Source organism: Pseudochaenichthys georgianus, chromosome 20 (genome assembly GCF_902827115.2).
Source record: "Pseudochaenichthys georgianus chromosome 20, fPseGeo1.2, whole genome shotgun sequence".
NCBI classification, from domain to species: Eukaryota; Metazoa; Chordata; class Actinopteri; order Perciformes; family Channichthyidae; genus Pseudochaenichthys; species Pseudochaenichthys georgianus.
Window position 1 is genome coordinate 1,864,322 of NC_047522.1, and position 16,218 is coordinate 1,880,539.

At 41.0% G+C, this 16,218-nt stretch overlaps 1 protein-coding gene across 1 annotated transcript in view; it reads right to left on the reverse strand.

The window, feature by feature from the left end:
- LOC117466018 (polycystin-1-like protein 1) overlaps positions 1-14,332 on the reverse strand; it is a gene marked incomplete at its 3' end in the record, with an annotated part of 61,596 nt that extends 47,264 nt beyond the window's left edge. The window contains exons 1-14 of the mRNA XM_071206975.1: positions 14,238-14,332; positions 13,595-13,723; positions 13,069-13,238; positions 11,510-11,675; positions 7,775-8,014; positions 6,481-6,613; positions 5,779-5,982; positions 5,195-5,376; positions 3,410-3,613; positions 2,637-2,800; positions 2,363-2,560; positions 1,916-2,014; positions 687-866; positions 524-601 (exon numbers count right to left, since the gene is read on the reverse strand). Coding sequence (XP_071063076.1) covers positions 524-601; positions 687-866; positions 1,916-2,014; positions 2,363-2,560; positions 2,637-2,800; positions 3,410-3,613; positions 5,195-5,376; positions 5,779-5,982; positions 6,481-6,613; positions 7,775-8,014; positions 11,510-11,675; positions 13,069-13,238; positions 13,595-13,723; positions 14,238-14,332 — 2,242 coding nt within the window. The remainder of the gene's footprint in view (positions 1-523; positions 602-686; positions 867-1,915; positions 2,015-2,362; positions 2,561-2,636; positions 2,801-3,409; positions 3,614-5,194; positions 5,377-5,778; positions 5,983-6,480; positions 6,614-7,774; positions 8,015-11,509; positions 11,676-13,068; positions 13,239-13,594; positions 13,724-14,237) is intronic.
- Between the last annotated feature and the right edge of the window lie 1,886 nt (positions 14,333-16,218).

The window sequence follows — 16,218 nt, forward strand, 5'->3', positions numbered from 1 at the left end:
GACGATTCTGCGGTTAAAGTGACATTTTTTTACTTATTTTACTCTGCGTGAAGTCAAAATCACACCTTTTTCAAATTTGGCAGCTTTTTAAGGACTAAATTGCTCAGATTCAAGACATGGCATAGTTTGAGAGTTTGACCAAGGTTCATTGTAATTTCATAATGAGAACTAGCTAACTTTACAGAAGCTCAAAAAATAGCAAAAACAACATACATGTATAGTATTGCATAACATATATACATTTAAGCACTTTTAATCACCCATTCATATTCAAGAAAATGTAAAGGCCTTAATTTTCTAACCGTCAAATTCCATTCAAAAGTAGTTTGCAGGAACCATGAAATAAAATGGTAAAAATCACTAAAATCAAGAAATAAGCATAATAACATTAAGCCTCATCCATGACTTCCTAGGTATTAAGATGTCTGAACTGCTCATGTGTTAAGAAACAGATCGCAGTCCAAGAACAGGGATAATAATAACGCTTTTTGGAAAGAAAAGTCAGTTTTATTGTGAAACCTACGAGCAGTGACCTCCAACATGTATCTGCTCCCAGGGGCCAGGCTGAAGGGTCTCAAGCTGAGCAAAGGGGCGGAACCTCCTGAAATAAAACGGAGAAAGACTTAAGCCTGAGACAGGTGGGTAACGAAGGGGCAATATGTCGGAGAGTTTCCTGAAAAACTAACCTGTGTAGGTGTAGGACTCAAAGAGCCCTCGGTCTACGGGATGTCGAGGTACATCGAGCAGGGTTGGCTCCTGTTTCCCTACAGAGGGACTGGAGTCTACCAGATTACTCCCTTCCTCTTCGTGTGGCGCGAGATCGAACTCTGAATCATCTCCTGGGCCGAAGCTCTCTCCGTCCACACCTGGGAATTTACATGGGATTAACACAAAACCTCCAACACACACACACACACGCACACACGCACACACACACACACACACACACACACACACACACACACACACACACACACACACACACACACACACACACACACACACACACACACAGGCTGTACAATAGCTGCCCACAGCTCCTAGTACTAAGATGGGTTAAATGCAGAGGCCAAATTTCCCTTTGTGTGCTGTGTGCTCTGCATGTGTGACCATTAAAGAGGGTTTCATCCCTCCGATTCTATCTATCTATTCAACACACACACACACACACACACACACACACATACACACACACACACACACACACACACACACACACACCATGTATACATCACTTCAGGGGACATTACATTGACTTACATGCATTTCCTGGAGACTTATCCTATCCTAAACCTAACCAAGTCTTCACCCTAAAAGTAATGATGCCCCTCATGGGGACCTCCAATTTGTCCCCATAAGGGAGGCGAGTTCCCACACGTGACTATGTAAACAGATGTAGGTCCCCACAAGGATAGTAATGCTAGGCCACACACACACACACACACACACACACTGCACCTGAGGGTCTTCCTGCTGAAATCCCCGGGTCTCCTTCCTCTGCCTCCATCACAGGAACATCGTAATCTGGATCTGTTGTCGGATTAGATTTAATGCATAATAAAGTTAAACACTGAACGTACGGACAGACATCGCAGATATTACACATGATTCTCAGCATAGCTAAATTACAATTTACAAATTATGTATCACTTGTATATAGACTCTTATGGCACTACTTATATTCTATTTTATTGTATTTACTTGTACTATTTTATCTGTTTATTGTGTTGCACTGTTGGAGGAGTCTGGGACCTAAGATTTTCATCGACATAACTACACTGTAACTTTACAGACAATAAAATCCTTGAATTTAGCTTCACCTAAACAGAGGTCTGATCGGCAATTATTACTGAAACACTTTTTAATTGTATCATTCAAAGAACAACCAGAGAGGTTTCTCAGAGTTGTGTCTCACCTGGTCGATCTCCCACATCCTCACTCTCCAGGAGAGGAAAAGGAAACTCCCAGTCAGCAGAAGAGTCCGGAGTGATAACACCGCTCTGGGTAAAGTGGTCTGAATAAAGGACGCCACTGTTGTCAAGAGGCGGGTATTCAGTGGAGGAGTACAAAGGCCCCAGAGGGTGATAAAAAGGCTCCTCTCCTGGACACAAAGAGGAACAAGCTGTTCAATAATGCATCCTTTTTACTTTAACCTTGTGCATTGCTTCTAATTGATTTCCCCTATTGATGCCCGCGTCTTAAATGCTTTTACGTTGTTGTTTTCTGGCTAACCTGATCCTGATGTTCTCATGTTGAGAGAGGAGATGGGCGAGGGCTCTGTGAAAGAAAACAGGAACGTTCAGTGACATGCTGTTCTTCTCGTGATCTGGTTTTAGAAGAAGTAACTACACACAGGACACACCTGACTTCTTCCTGACTAACTCTTCTCCGCTAGTTGTCCCATTTAGATTCAGCTTGTTGTCTATAGAGACATTCTCCCTCAGAGAGGCAGTGGTGGAGGTATTGACAGTGTGTGTGGGCTGGGTTGAGGTCCTCGGGGAAGAAGGACCCTCCAGGATGTTTGACGGAGCGCTGAGATCCACCGTGAAGCAAAACGGGACTCAAATAGAAAAGAAAAGAGGGTTTATTTGACTTGCAAGTTATATTTCTGCTGCTCACATATCTTCATATCTTACCTTCGATGGCCGGTTTGGATGATGCATTGACTAAGAACAGGCTCCAGGTGTACTGGATGTTTTTTGCGGAAGTATCACAGCCTTCACACACAGCGCTGACGGAGAAAGGCTGATCCCAGTTCAGCTTCTCTTCATGGCACTGAGGGCAGGAAACTGGCACCGTCCTGGGTGGAAACAATCAGAAACAATACCAGATATGTATAAAATCAGAATCAGAATACCTTCATTCGTCCCACAGAGGGGACATTTACATTGTTACAAAGAGCCACAGACAGCTTAATGCTACCTAAGAAGCATGCATACACAAATATTAAAGATACAAAAATAATAATACAAATTACACAATTTACAAAACACACATATTTAGCAGCCAGGTATATATTGCACAGTTATTAATGACATATATTTATAAAACGGACAAGTCAAATCAAGCAATCTGATTGGTTCTTAGCCGTAATATAATGAGCGTAAATCACGGGTAGAATTGTAGTTACTTACTTGTAGTTACTTTTTACGCAACGGTCCAGACATAGACATCAAACAGGAAAACATATTCAGTTGCCAGTTATTTGGCAGCTAAGGGAGTTAGTTGCCAAGCTTCGCGTCGGGCCGAAACCACGCGTGATGTAATGAGCATATACCACGGCCTGTCGTGAGCTATTGCTTAAATATATATATATATTGCACATAGTTGGTATTTAACAACAAGGGGTGTTTTAGTCTGTGTTGTGTGTGTTCTAAAAATGTTCTATACACTTTTGTAAGACTCTTACCCGACGACGTTTGGTGTGAACGTGAGGAAGACCTCTGATGAAGCCGAGCGCTCGCCGCTGTGCACGGTGAGCGTGAACTGGAACTGGTCAAAGTTGTGTTTTAGGAAACCAGAAGGAAATACGAGCACTGAGGAGGAAGTGGGAACATCGTCATGGAAACAGGAGCTGGGGAGGGAGCTGACTGGTTTACATGTCCAACTGAAGCTGTGGAGAAAAAACGAGACACTGTGTTTATGAAGTATGAAGACTTTTGGTGTTTTATCATCCTGCTGTACGTCTTTCAAGGACACATCAACGCTTTAAGGTCCCCTATTATACTGTTCTTCATCAATATATCACAGAGACATGAAGAAGAGGGGACACATGTTGATGTAGAAGAGACATGAAGAAGAGGGGACACGTGTTGATGTAGAAGAGACATGAAGAAGAGGGGACACATGTTGATGTAGAGGAGACATGAAGAAGAGGGGACACATGTTGATGTAGAAGAGACAGGGAGAAGAGGAGACACATGTTGATGTAGAAGAGACATGAAGAAGAGGGGACACATGTTGATGTAGAAGAGACATGAAGAAGAGGGGACACATGTTGATGTAGAAGAGACATGAAGAAGAGGGGACACATGTTGATGTAGAAGAGACATGAAGAAGAGGGGACACATGTTGATGTAGAAGAGACATGAAGAAGAGGGGACACATGTTGATGTAGAAGAGACATGAAGAAGAGGGGACACATGTTGATGTAGAAGAGACATGAGGAAGAGGGGACACATGTTGATGTAGAAGAGACATGAAGAAGAGGGGACACATGTTGATGTAGAAGAGACATGAAGAAGAGGGGACACATGTTGATGTAGAAGAGACATGAAGAAGAGGGGACACATGTTGATGTAGAAGAGACATGAGGAAGAGGGGACACATGTTGATGTAGAAGAGACATGAAGAAGAGGGGACACATGTTGATGTAGAAGAGGGGACACATGTTGATGTAGAAGAGACATGAAGAAGAGGGGACACATGTTGATGTAGAAGAGACATGAAGAAGAGGGGACACATGTTGATGTAGAAGAGACATGAGGAAGAGGGGACACATGTTGATGTAGAAGAGACATGAAGAAGAGGGGACACATGTTGATGTAGAAGAGGGGACACATGTTGATGTAGAAGAGACATGAAGAAGAGGGGACACATGTTGATGTAGAAGAGACATGAAGAAGAGGGGACACATGTTGATGTAGAAGAGACATGAAGAAGAGGGGACACATGTTGATGTAGAAGAGACATGGAGAAGAGGGGACACATGTTGATGTAGAAGAGACATGAAGAAGAGAGGACACATGTTGATGTAGAAGAGACATGAAGAAGAGGGGACACATGTTGATGTAGAGGAGACATGAAGAAGAGGGGACACATGTTGATGTAGAAGAGACATGAAGAAGAGGGGACACATGTTGATGTAGAAGAGACATGAAGAAGAGGGGACACATGTTGATGTAGAAGAGACATGAAGAAGAGGGGACACATGTTGATGTAGAAGAGACATGAAGAAGAGGGGACACATGTTGATGTAGAGGAGACATGAAGAAGAGGGGACACATGTTGATGTAGAAGAGACATGAAGAAGAGGGGACACATGTTGATGTAGAAGAGACATGAAGAAGAGGGGACACATGTTGATGTAGAAGAGACATGAAGAAGAGGGGACAGATGTTGATGTAGAAGAGACATGAAGAAGTGGATTTTGAATAATAGGTGACCTTTAAAGTTGACCTCTCTGTTTCTGTACCTGACGGGGTTCATGGGGAAGTCTGGGTCGTGAGATTTCGTGCCGTCCAGCATCACCACGGTGTTGTTCCTGTTGTTGATGAAGATGTTGGTGCCGCCCTGGATGAAGGCCACAGGCGGGCTCGGCATCACCTGCACCTTCACGCTGTAGCTACTGTACACCACACTGCCAGCCACCTGGACCTGCGGGGCAAATCAGTCTGATATAAAAGTACGTTTCCAATCAGAAATTCTGCATTCTCAAATATGTTTTGCTGAATCATCATTTTATTCTGGATCAAGGTCGTAGTGTTACACACATTATTTTGCATCAAAGTAAAACTGCTTGGTTAGGTTTAGGAGAACACCAATATGTGTGCGTTTTAAGTTTGTCTAACTTTATGGAGGTTAATTCGACCCATCCATCCAAATGTCCTCCCGGTGAAGACCTTGGATGAAAATGTATTTGGTTACAAGTAAAAAACAAATGTATCTGGGAAATTGCGATTTTTGTTATATCGGAACATGGAGACCTTTGAAGAGAGGGACATCAGGGGTCACGGGTCTCAGTTTAAATGTCAGTGTCTCAGTTTCCCCGTTACTTACCCTGGCTATAGCCGTGTAAGTGTCGTAGTTCAGCAGGAGGCTGGGCAGTTTGAGTTTCTGTCTTTGCGTGTCTACGAGAGGCAGAGAGAAAACCCGTCCTGCCGAGTCCAACAAGCTCCAGGTGTAGTGAAGGCCTCGGGAAATGTCACAGTCTACCTCCGTCTCATAGGTCACTCCCAGACGGATGACCTCATGTCTCCGCACCTTTAAGAGAGAGGATATCCTCAATTATCTGTTTATCTGTTAGAAAAGTCTCCCTCGTCCCCGGCTTGAGCTTCAGCCTCAGGATCCATGTATCTGTGATCCTCTCCAGAATGGAAGGAGTCATCACATACAGAGCATCAGCTAGTTCCTGAGCAGTGTCCTTCACATGCTGATATCCAAGAGAGGGAGTCACACAGTCACAAGATGGAGGAGTAGAAAGCAGTATTCAATGTTTACTTCAGATTAGCTCCACGTCAGAAATGAGCATGCTTGATGTCTCTCTCCATAGAGGCTGAGTCATCATGTTAATCACATAGCTATCATCTGCCTCAAACAGTCCTGATGCTCTTCTGGGTCATCACACATCCTGTCATGTTCACAGCTGCAGTTGGGATACCTCTGTTATCATGTGGACTATCATGTTGGAAGAGGACGTTCAGGATTTTCCCAACATTTACCAAAGTACACACAGGTTATATTACTGCTGGTGAGATGTACCTGTAGTTTTCGAGGTCCCATGTTTTTCACAGGAGGAGGCTGACAGGGCCGGTCCACAACAAAGATGTGAGCGCTGAGAGAGGCAGAGCTGACCAGATTAAACACCGTCACCTCCACCCTGAACTCTCCTGTCCTGAGAGAGAGAGAGGACACACACACTCTGTCAATGTCCACGTGCAATCATACACACTGTTCAGAGGATTGATCATTACAGGGATTTGAAGACAAGGAGGTCAACAATCCCAATTGAATCTGAAATAAAGCTCTGCACTCCTTTATCGAGTTTAAACGAGATTGAGGTGAGAAAACTACTTAAGCCCAAGCCCAAGAAACATGTAATGTAATGTAGAAGAAGTGAAACAACTTTTCCGGTGAAGATTTACTTTCCTACTTTTGATACATGCGCTTATGTAACAACTGTACGCTATTGCAAAAAACTAATAAAGGAGCATTACAAAGGTGAAACTAAAGGATGATTATTCCAAACTATTATTTTTCATCTGCAAAGAGACTCAAATGTATTACAAATAAATGTACATTTAAAAGAAAAACAGTGATGTTACATTACTTGCTTACACATCCTATTCTGTAGCTTGTGTTTAGAGCACATGGGTACATTGAAACTCAAGACAATTATAAATACATTCAAGAAAAATATAAAAGCTTTTATTCCATGGGGGCGGGCTTTCAAAATTAGGATATTTTTTATGAGCCGTTTTCACATTTAAGAGTAATTTAAGGAATCATCCCAATAAGTGCTTCCACCTGTTTGAAAGAAGGGACTTTCAACCTTAGGTCATGAACACAGAAAAGGTTGCAGTTCTCCGTCTCCAGAGGTGGTCACATTGTAAAATACCGATATTTCTGTTAAAGTTCAACCAGAATCAGAAACAGGTTTATTACCGGGTTGAGACGTACGAGGAATTTGACTTGATGTCGTGGGGCATACATAAAAGTAAAACGAAAATGAAAAAACACAGATAGAGAACTATTTTAAGAAAACTATAATAACATTAAAAATAATAAAAAATATAGTAAAATAAAATATAGCAGTATTTACAACGCAATAGAATGGAATAAAATATGTGCAGTAAAAATAAAAAAAACACAGATATGGTGTACAGTGTGTGCATTATGTAGAACAAGGAAGCTAAATACATTTAAATAACATGATCTGACCTGTGGAAGACGTGCTGCCCTGTTTTTCAATCTCACCCTGTTGCTGTTGGAACTACTGAATTTCCCCATGGGGATTAATAACGGTCCATCTTCATTTATCTTATCTTAATCTGACCTGTGGAAGACGTGCTGCTCGGTGCCGAGTCCCGGCCGGGAGGATCCGTCTCCAAAGCTCCAGAGGAAGGAGACGTCTGTCCCCGCAGTGACCCGGCAGCTGAGCCTCAGCGCCTGGTTCTGCAGGACGGAGGCCGGGTGGAGCAGCCGGTTGAGCCGCACCGCGCTCTGCACCTCCAGAGGGAACACGTCCGAGGAGGCGGAGGAACGGCCACTCCACAGGACCACAAACACATCGTACCTGCATTAAAACAGGACCACAAACACATCATTCCTGCATTAAAACAGGACCACAAACACATCGTACCTGCATTAAAACAGGACCACAAACACATCGTACCTGCATTAAAACAGGACCACAAACACATCATTCCTGCATTCAATCAGGACAACAAACACATCATTCCTGCATTAAAACAGGACCACAAACACATCATTCCTGCATTCAGACAAGACCACAAACACATCGTACCTGCATTCAATCAGGACCACAAACACATCATTCCTGCATTCAGACAAGACCACAAACACATCGTACCTGCATTCAATCAGGACCACAAACACATCATTCCTGCATTCAATCAGGACCACAAACACATCATACCTGCATTCAATCAGGACCACAAACACATCATTCCTGCATTCAATCAGGACCACAAACACATCATTACTGCATTCAATCAGGACCACAAACACATCATTCCTGCATTAAAACAGGACCACAAACACATCATTCCTGCATTCAGACAAGACCACAAACACATCGTACCTGCATTCAATCAGGACCACAAACACATCATTCCTGCATTCAGACAAGACCACAAACACATCGTACCTGCATTCAATCAGGACCACAAACACATCATTCCTGCATTCAGACAAGACCACAAACACATCGTACCTGCATTCAATCAGGACCACAAACACATCATTCCTGCATTCAATCAGGACCACAAACACATCATTCCTGCATTCAATCAGGACCACAAACACATCATTCCTGCATTCAGACAAGACCACAAACACATCATTCCTGCATTCAATCAGGACCACAAACACATCATTCCTGCATTCAATCAGGACCACAAACACATCATTCCTGCATTCAATCAGGACCACAAACACATCATTCCTGCATTAAAACAGGACCACAAATACATCATTCCTGCATTCAGACAAGACCACAAACACATCATTCCTGCATTCAATCAGGACCACAAACACATCATTCCTGCATTAAAACAAGACCACAAACACATCATTCCTGCATTCAATCAGGACCACAAACACATCATTCCTGCATTCAATCAGGACCACAAACACATCATTCCTGCATTAAAACAGGACCACAAACACATCATTCCTGCATTCAATCAGGACCACAAACACATCATTCCTGCATTCAATCAGGACCACAAACACATCATTCCTGCATTCAATCAGGACCACAAACACATCATTCCTGCATTAAAACAGGACCACAAACACATCATTCCTGCATTCAATCAGGACCACAAACACATCATTCCTGCATTAAAACAGGACCACAAACACATCATTCCTGCATTCAATCAGGACCACAAACACATCATTCCTGCATTCAATCAGGACCACAAACACATCATTCCTGCATTCAATCAGGACCACAAACACATCATTCCTGCATTAAAACAGGACCACAAACACATCATTCCAGCATTCAATCAGGACCACAAACACATCATTCCTGCATTCAATCAGGACCACAAACACATCATTCCTGCATTCAATCAGGACCACAAACACATCATTCCTGCATTCAATCAAGACCACAAACACATCATTCCTGCATTCAATCAGGACCACAAACACATCATTCCTGCATTCAATCAGGACCACAAACACATCATACCTGCATTCAATCAAGACCACAAACACATCATTCCTGCATTCAATCAGGACCACAAACACATCATTCCTGCATTCAATCAGGACCACAAACACATCATTCCTGCATTCAGACAAGACCACAAACACATCCTTCCTGCATTCAGACAGGACCACAAACACATCATTCCTGCATTCAATCAGGACCACAAACACATCATTCCTGCATTCAGACAGGACCACAAACACATCATTCCTGCATTCAATCAAGACCACAAACACATCATTCCTGCATTCAATCAGGACCACAAACACATCATACCTGCATTCAATCAAGACCACAAACACATCATTCCTGCATTCAATCAGGACCACAAACACATCATTCCTGCATTCAATCAGGACCACAAACACATCCTTCCTGCATTCAGACAGGACCACAAACACATCATTCCTGCATTCAATCAAGACCACAAACACATCATTCCTGCATTCAATCAGGACCACAAACACATCATACCTGCATTCAATCAAGACCACAAACACATCATTCCTGCATTCAATCAGGACCACAAACACATCATTCCTGCATTCAATCAGGACCACAAACACATCATTCCTGCATTCAATCAGGACCACAAACACATCATTCCTGCATTCAATCAGGACCACAAACACATCGTACCTGCATTCAGACAGGACCACAAACACATCATTCCTGCATTCAATCAAGACCACAAACACATCATTCCTGCATTCAATCAGGACCACAAACACATCATTCCTGCATTCAATCAGGACCACAAACACATCATTCCTGCATTCAATCAGGACCACAAACACATCATTCCTGCATTCAATCAGGACCACAAACACATCGTACCTGCATTCAGACAGGACCACAAACACATCATTCCTGCATTCAATCAGGACCACAAACACATCATTCCTGCATTCAATCAGGACCACAAACACATCATTCCTGCATTCAGACAAGACCACAAACACATCCTTCCTGCATTCAGACAGGACCACAAACACATCATTCCTGCATTCAATCAGGACCACAAACACATCATTCCTGCATTCAATCAAGACCACAAACACATCATTCCTGCATTCAATCAGGACCACAAACACATCATTCCTGCATTCAATCAAGACCACAAACACATCATTCCTGCATTCAATCAGGACCACAAACACATCATACCTGCATTCAATCAAGACCACAAACACATCATTCCTGCATTCAATCAAGACCACAAACACATCATTCCTGCATTCAATCAGGACCACAAACACATCATACCTGCATTCAATCAAGACCACAAACACATCATTCCTGCATTCAATCAGGACCACAAACACATCATTCCTGCATTCAATCAGGACCACAAACACATCGTACCTGCATAAATAGCTTGTATTCTGGTAAAGGGGCTTTTCGGGGAAATATCTGTCCATGTTAGTTGTTTTGTTTTAATATTTTTATTTATTTTAGTTGTTTTTTTATTGTGTTTATTTTTACTTTATTTTGGTTTGCTTTTCAAACAGTGACAAACCGATGCAAACTTAAACCGACTCGAGACTAAAGCCATCTCACCCTTTTCACACTAATAATAGTACAGAATTATTATTTCATGTATACACTGAAAATGAATTAAACATATTAATAATAATATATAATAATATTAATATACACACTTGTCTTCATACCTTCAGTTTTAAGTAAATCATCTTAATGAAATATTGTTTTAAAGCTATTTCCTTTCCTTTATTCTGGTTCACAGACGATCCCAGATTATTTGTAATGCATCAAACGGGACCCAGTTATAGAGACAAAAAGCATACTGTGTTTGATCTGTACCTGCCAGGTGTGCGGTATCTCTTGGTGACGTTCCTGGAGGCGGTCCTCTCTGACGTGGAGTCTCCAAAGATCCAGAGCAGCTGCGCAGGATCCGCTGCTTCAGAAACAGCCAGGAGGGCCACGTCTGTGTGCGTGCGGTACACTCTCTGTGCTGCATGGATCTGCACTGTGAGGGGGGGTCGCGTACATCGCATGGTCATTATAGATATACAGGTAAGTACCACTTGAAAAAGGTAAAGAATTATGTTGTGGAAATGTAAAAATGTGACTCTAAACAGAGCAATGATGGAGAAGGTGGACCAGAAAACACTGCTTTACTATCAAATATAGATTAAATAAAAAAATGTCTTTCTTTCTTTTCTTCATTTTGAAGCCACCGTTTTATTTGACAGTGTTAAAAAAAGCAAGAACTAAAATGCATATAACTCCCTAAAGTTAACCTAACACACATTGCATGTTCATTGTAGATATACATTAAGGTACCATACCTTATAAACACTTAAATAATTATGTTGTGAAAACATAACAATTTTTAATTATTAAATTAAATAACACTTTTCACTTTTGTATTTATATGTTTGGTCATTTTGAAACCACCGTTTTATTTGACAGTGTTCAAAAAAGCAAGAACTAAACATAATAACTCCCTAAAGTTAACCTGCATAAAAACATTATTTGTATTATTATTTTCTTATGTATTCATTAATTTAGTTAATTATAAGATAACATTTTAATTGTATTTATTTTTATATTTTTTGTGCGGGGATGTCTGGTCATCTCACCGCTCCGTTACCTTTGTGTCTCTTGCCTGTACTAAATAGAACGTGTAATAATGATAATAAGTGTATTTAGTTTAAAACCTTTCGCAGAAATAGAAGTTAAACATTATGTTAAAATGTCCTGATATGTTCTTCTCTGCGTGTTAATGTAAATGTTTCCCATAAATCTCACTAACAAACACATTCTGAATAAAATAGTGAAAGATTATCTCAAAAGATAATAATAATAATTATTAATATAGAATGAGATGCAGTTATTCTGTATAGCACCGTTGTTCGTGTTTATAATTATACAATTAAAAAGTGTCCATTATATCACACTGATAAAGTCTTGCTGATCATGTCACTATAATAGAAAATATAAAACTTAATGTAAGTTGTTGTAAAAACATTTAACTTTTTTAAGTTATAATTTCTTAAATGTATAAAACAAAACAATGAATACATAAACCCTGACAACACAAATCAGCAGGGTCATTCGCGAGAACTTCTGAACTCTTTGTAATAATTATATTAATAATTACATATAATAAAATACAATGTGTCATGCGATTAAAATAATGATAAATACTATGATTAGTGTATTTTTAGACAATTACAAACAAAGCCATAGCAAATGAATATTAAGGACATGACAGATGATGTCAAAATAAACCCTTTTACTTAAAGTACATGACAAAAAAAGGTTATTATTTTTTCATAGTCAGACAGTTTTTACAGTATAAGTGCTGCTTGTGCAAATTAAAGAGTCATATTCCCAAGAACATGATGAGAACTGACCTATGGGCTGGGTGGGAGGTCCTGCCAGGTTTCCAGAAACTTCCACAACAAAACTCTTCCCAGCATGCACTCTGTCTGCAGGTGGAGAGCGACGGACACGGTGCTGGAACGGTCCCTCAGTCCTGTAGAGAGCAACATGTCCGTCTCCTCCAACAGGGAGAGAGAGGAGACTGGGAATAAAAGAGTTAAAATATCCACTTACTTTTATTTAGAAAGTCCACATATTTATTATATTTGATTACAATAAGCAGTGTTTTATTCCACTATCTATTGCACTGAATATATTTATTTATGTCTTATGTATTTTTCACTGTTGGAGCAGCCATGGATTTTCATTGCCAACAACCATGCTGTAGCTGTTGTGCCATGACAAATAAGCCTTTAAATATATACAAAACATATTTCTCCACATGCCTAAAACTCTTATGAATGTTCGTAACTTTGATGGCAGTAAAGAGATATTAACTCGTATGAAACAGACATAAAGGAGCCTTGTTAAAAAGTAAAGATCTGCAGTCTGCCTCACCTTCCTCTTCCTCCTCTGACTTCCTTTGTCCCTTCATCTGCAGAGGTGTTGAAACACTCGCCGAACAACAGTCCATGTTGCTCGTTGCCACAGTAACAAGCCTCTGAGGTCAACGCTGCAACCTGGTACCTTCAGGAACAAAAACTGAGAGTCAGTTAAATACTTTCTAAATGCTGTGCATGTATCCAACTCAGAAACACACACAACCAAGTGTGGTTTCAGAAGGAGGGGGCTTATACCTGCTGGACATACAAGATGTGTTAAATATGGCTATGCATCTGTTCTGTTACTATAGGCTCAAGGCATACATTTCAATTTGTGGTCATTTAAACAATTACATTTTAAGCTTCTTGAGGTCATTCTCAGCTTTTTTTTCTTCATGGAAAAAAACATGGAGGAAAAAAAATTGACCATATTATAGGCTGCAATTATCCAATTTAAATATATATTTTTTTGTCTGATGTATGCATAATAAGACAGAACTAACACAACGACTAATGTCACCATTTAAATAGTACTGGTCCCAATGGGAATCATTACAACAACAAAAAATGTCTTGTAATTATTCACAAAAATACACACACGCGTTTAGCTGAAATGCGACGGACAACCATAGTGGTCTCCACGTGTGTCCCACACTCACCCTTCATCCAGGCAGCGCACAGAGCAGGTTACCGGGTTAAGGTCACGGCCACTGGGTGCAAACAGGCTGCTGCTGCTGGGGGTGAAGCACCCCATGAACCAGGCTGAACTCCCGGGATCTGGTGCCTGAGCTGCAGCGGACCAGCGAGGGAAGGAAAGGAGCGATAAAACAAAAGCTAAGAACATGTCTGAACCGGACAGAAGGCCGCAGGAGGAGCAGGAGCTCAGGAGGAGAGCAGCGGGACGCACAGACTGAGAGGAGAGGAAGAGAGGAAGAGGAGGAGAGGTGCACGGACTGTGCTCAGGTGAGAACAGAACACTGTATGCTAATGAAAGGACCAGAAAGAGTGTGACAGGAAGCTGGCATCAAAAACTCCTTCAAATGACGCGCAATAATGTGCTGCAAAAAAGTAGTCCTGCAAAAAGTAGTCCTATATGCAAAGTTACGTGTGCGTATTTTGTCTTTACTCGTGCATAAATAAATACAAAATAAATGTGCATATGCCCAAACCATTATTCTTCTTTTTTTTTATCCAGTTTTGGTGACATGTGTTGTCTCTTAAATTCTCCATTTCGTGAAGAAGAAGAAACACAATAGGCCTACATAAATACCAATAAGGAGTAGGCTATTATCTGTTGTACACAGCACAACACATAGGCTACAGGGAAATGTAGATTCTGCATTCAACACATAGCCTACTAATGTAGGATCTGTGGGGAAATGCTACTTATAGAGAAAAGTAAATGCCTTTACACGCGATGTATCCATAACAACGGGAACCTGTGTTGATAAAAAACGGAATATATATTTCATTTTATATTATGTCTCTATCCGTAATACACATTTATAATATAATAGTATTTTCCCGTTTTATTTGAGAAACTGTAAACAGGACAGTGACCTGCTGCGCGTTCACATGTTTCAGGTAGACCTACAATATATAATATTTTTCACGAAGCCCATTTGGAGCCGGTTGGAAAACTTTAGGGACAGAGACTGATCATGAACAAAACTACATCTGTAGTCTTCATATTGTATTATATTAAGATGAATATGGTGCTGGAGTAGTCTATTCTCTTTAAGGGGAAACATCTTGAACAAAATGAGCTGCAGTGGAAAATATGGATCTTTTTCACCATTTCCTTCAAGTCTGAAATATTTTTTTTTCTGACACGCTTCAGCTGTGTGCATGAGTGTCTTACATCGTCCCTGTGTTCCTTTACTAGTCGCCACTTATTTGCTTTTTTAGATAAATCTTCAAGGCTGTCTCTTTGAAACTGGAGATATAATTACATCTCACAAACATGGATGTTTTTTTCCACTTGTTTAGGTAAGAGTGTCAGCTCCAGCTCTTGATATGTGTTGCAGTGTGTAGAGAGAAATGCCACAACACATCGAAACCAGTGAAAGTGTCTCCTCTGAGTGCCCTGTTAGCTCTTTAGTGGAAGCTCACTCACCGTGCAGCTAACTCCACCGCTCCACCTTAAAACATCTCTTCCGGGTTCCAGACCTCCCCTTTAAGAGAGTTTCCCCACTCTCTTTACAGCCAGCAGAGGGCGCTGTCAGACTGCAGGACTTCATTTGGCACAGAGGGGCACAGCGGGGGGAATCAACACATTTTCTCTGTCCATTTTTTATCCGGAATACGCGCATATTTTTGGCGAATTCGTTTCGTCTCTCCACGCAGGGACTCTTAGACGTTTTTTACACCATATACTCACCCACAAAACACAATATCTGACCAGAGAAACACAACAAATGCTATTTGATTTCCAAAAAAACATTCAATAGCCTATCATGATTTTATTGATGATTTATTATTTGTTCAATTAGCTATTTGAACACAAAGCTGTTATAGAAAGCAGGAATAGGAGTGAATCCTGTTTGGCGGCCATATAGGACATATTACATTTAAACCATTCATTAATTTGAAGTTAATACATAATGTTTTATTTGCTGCACGACCCACTGGAGCCCATTG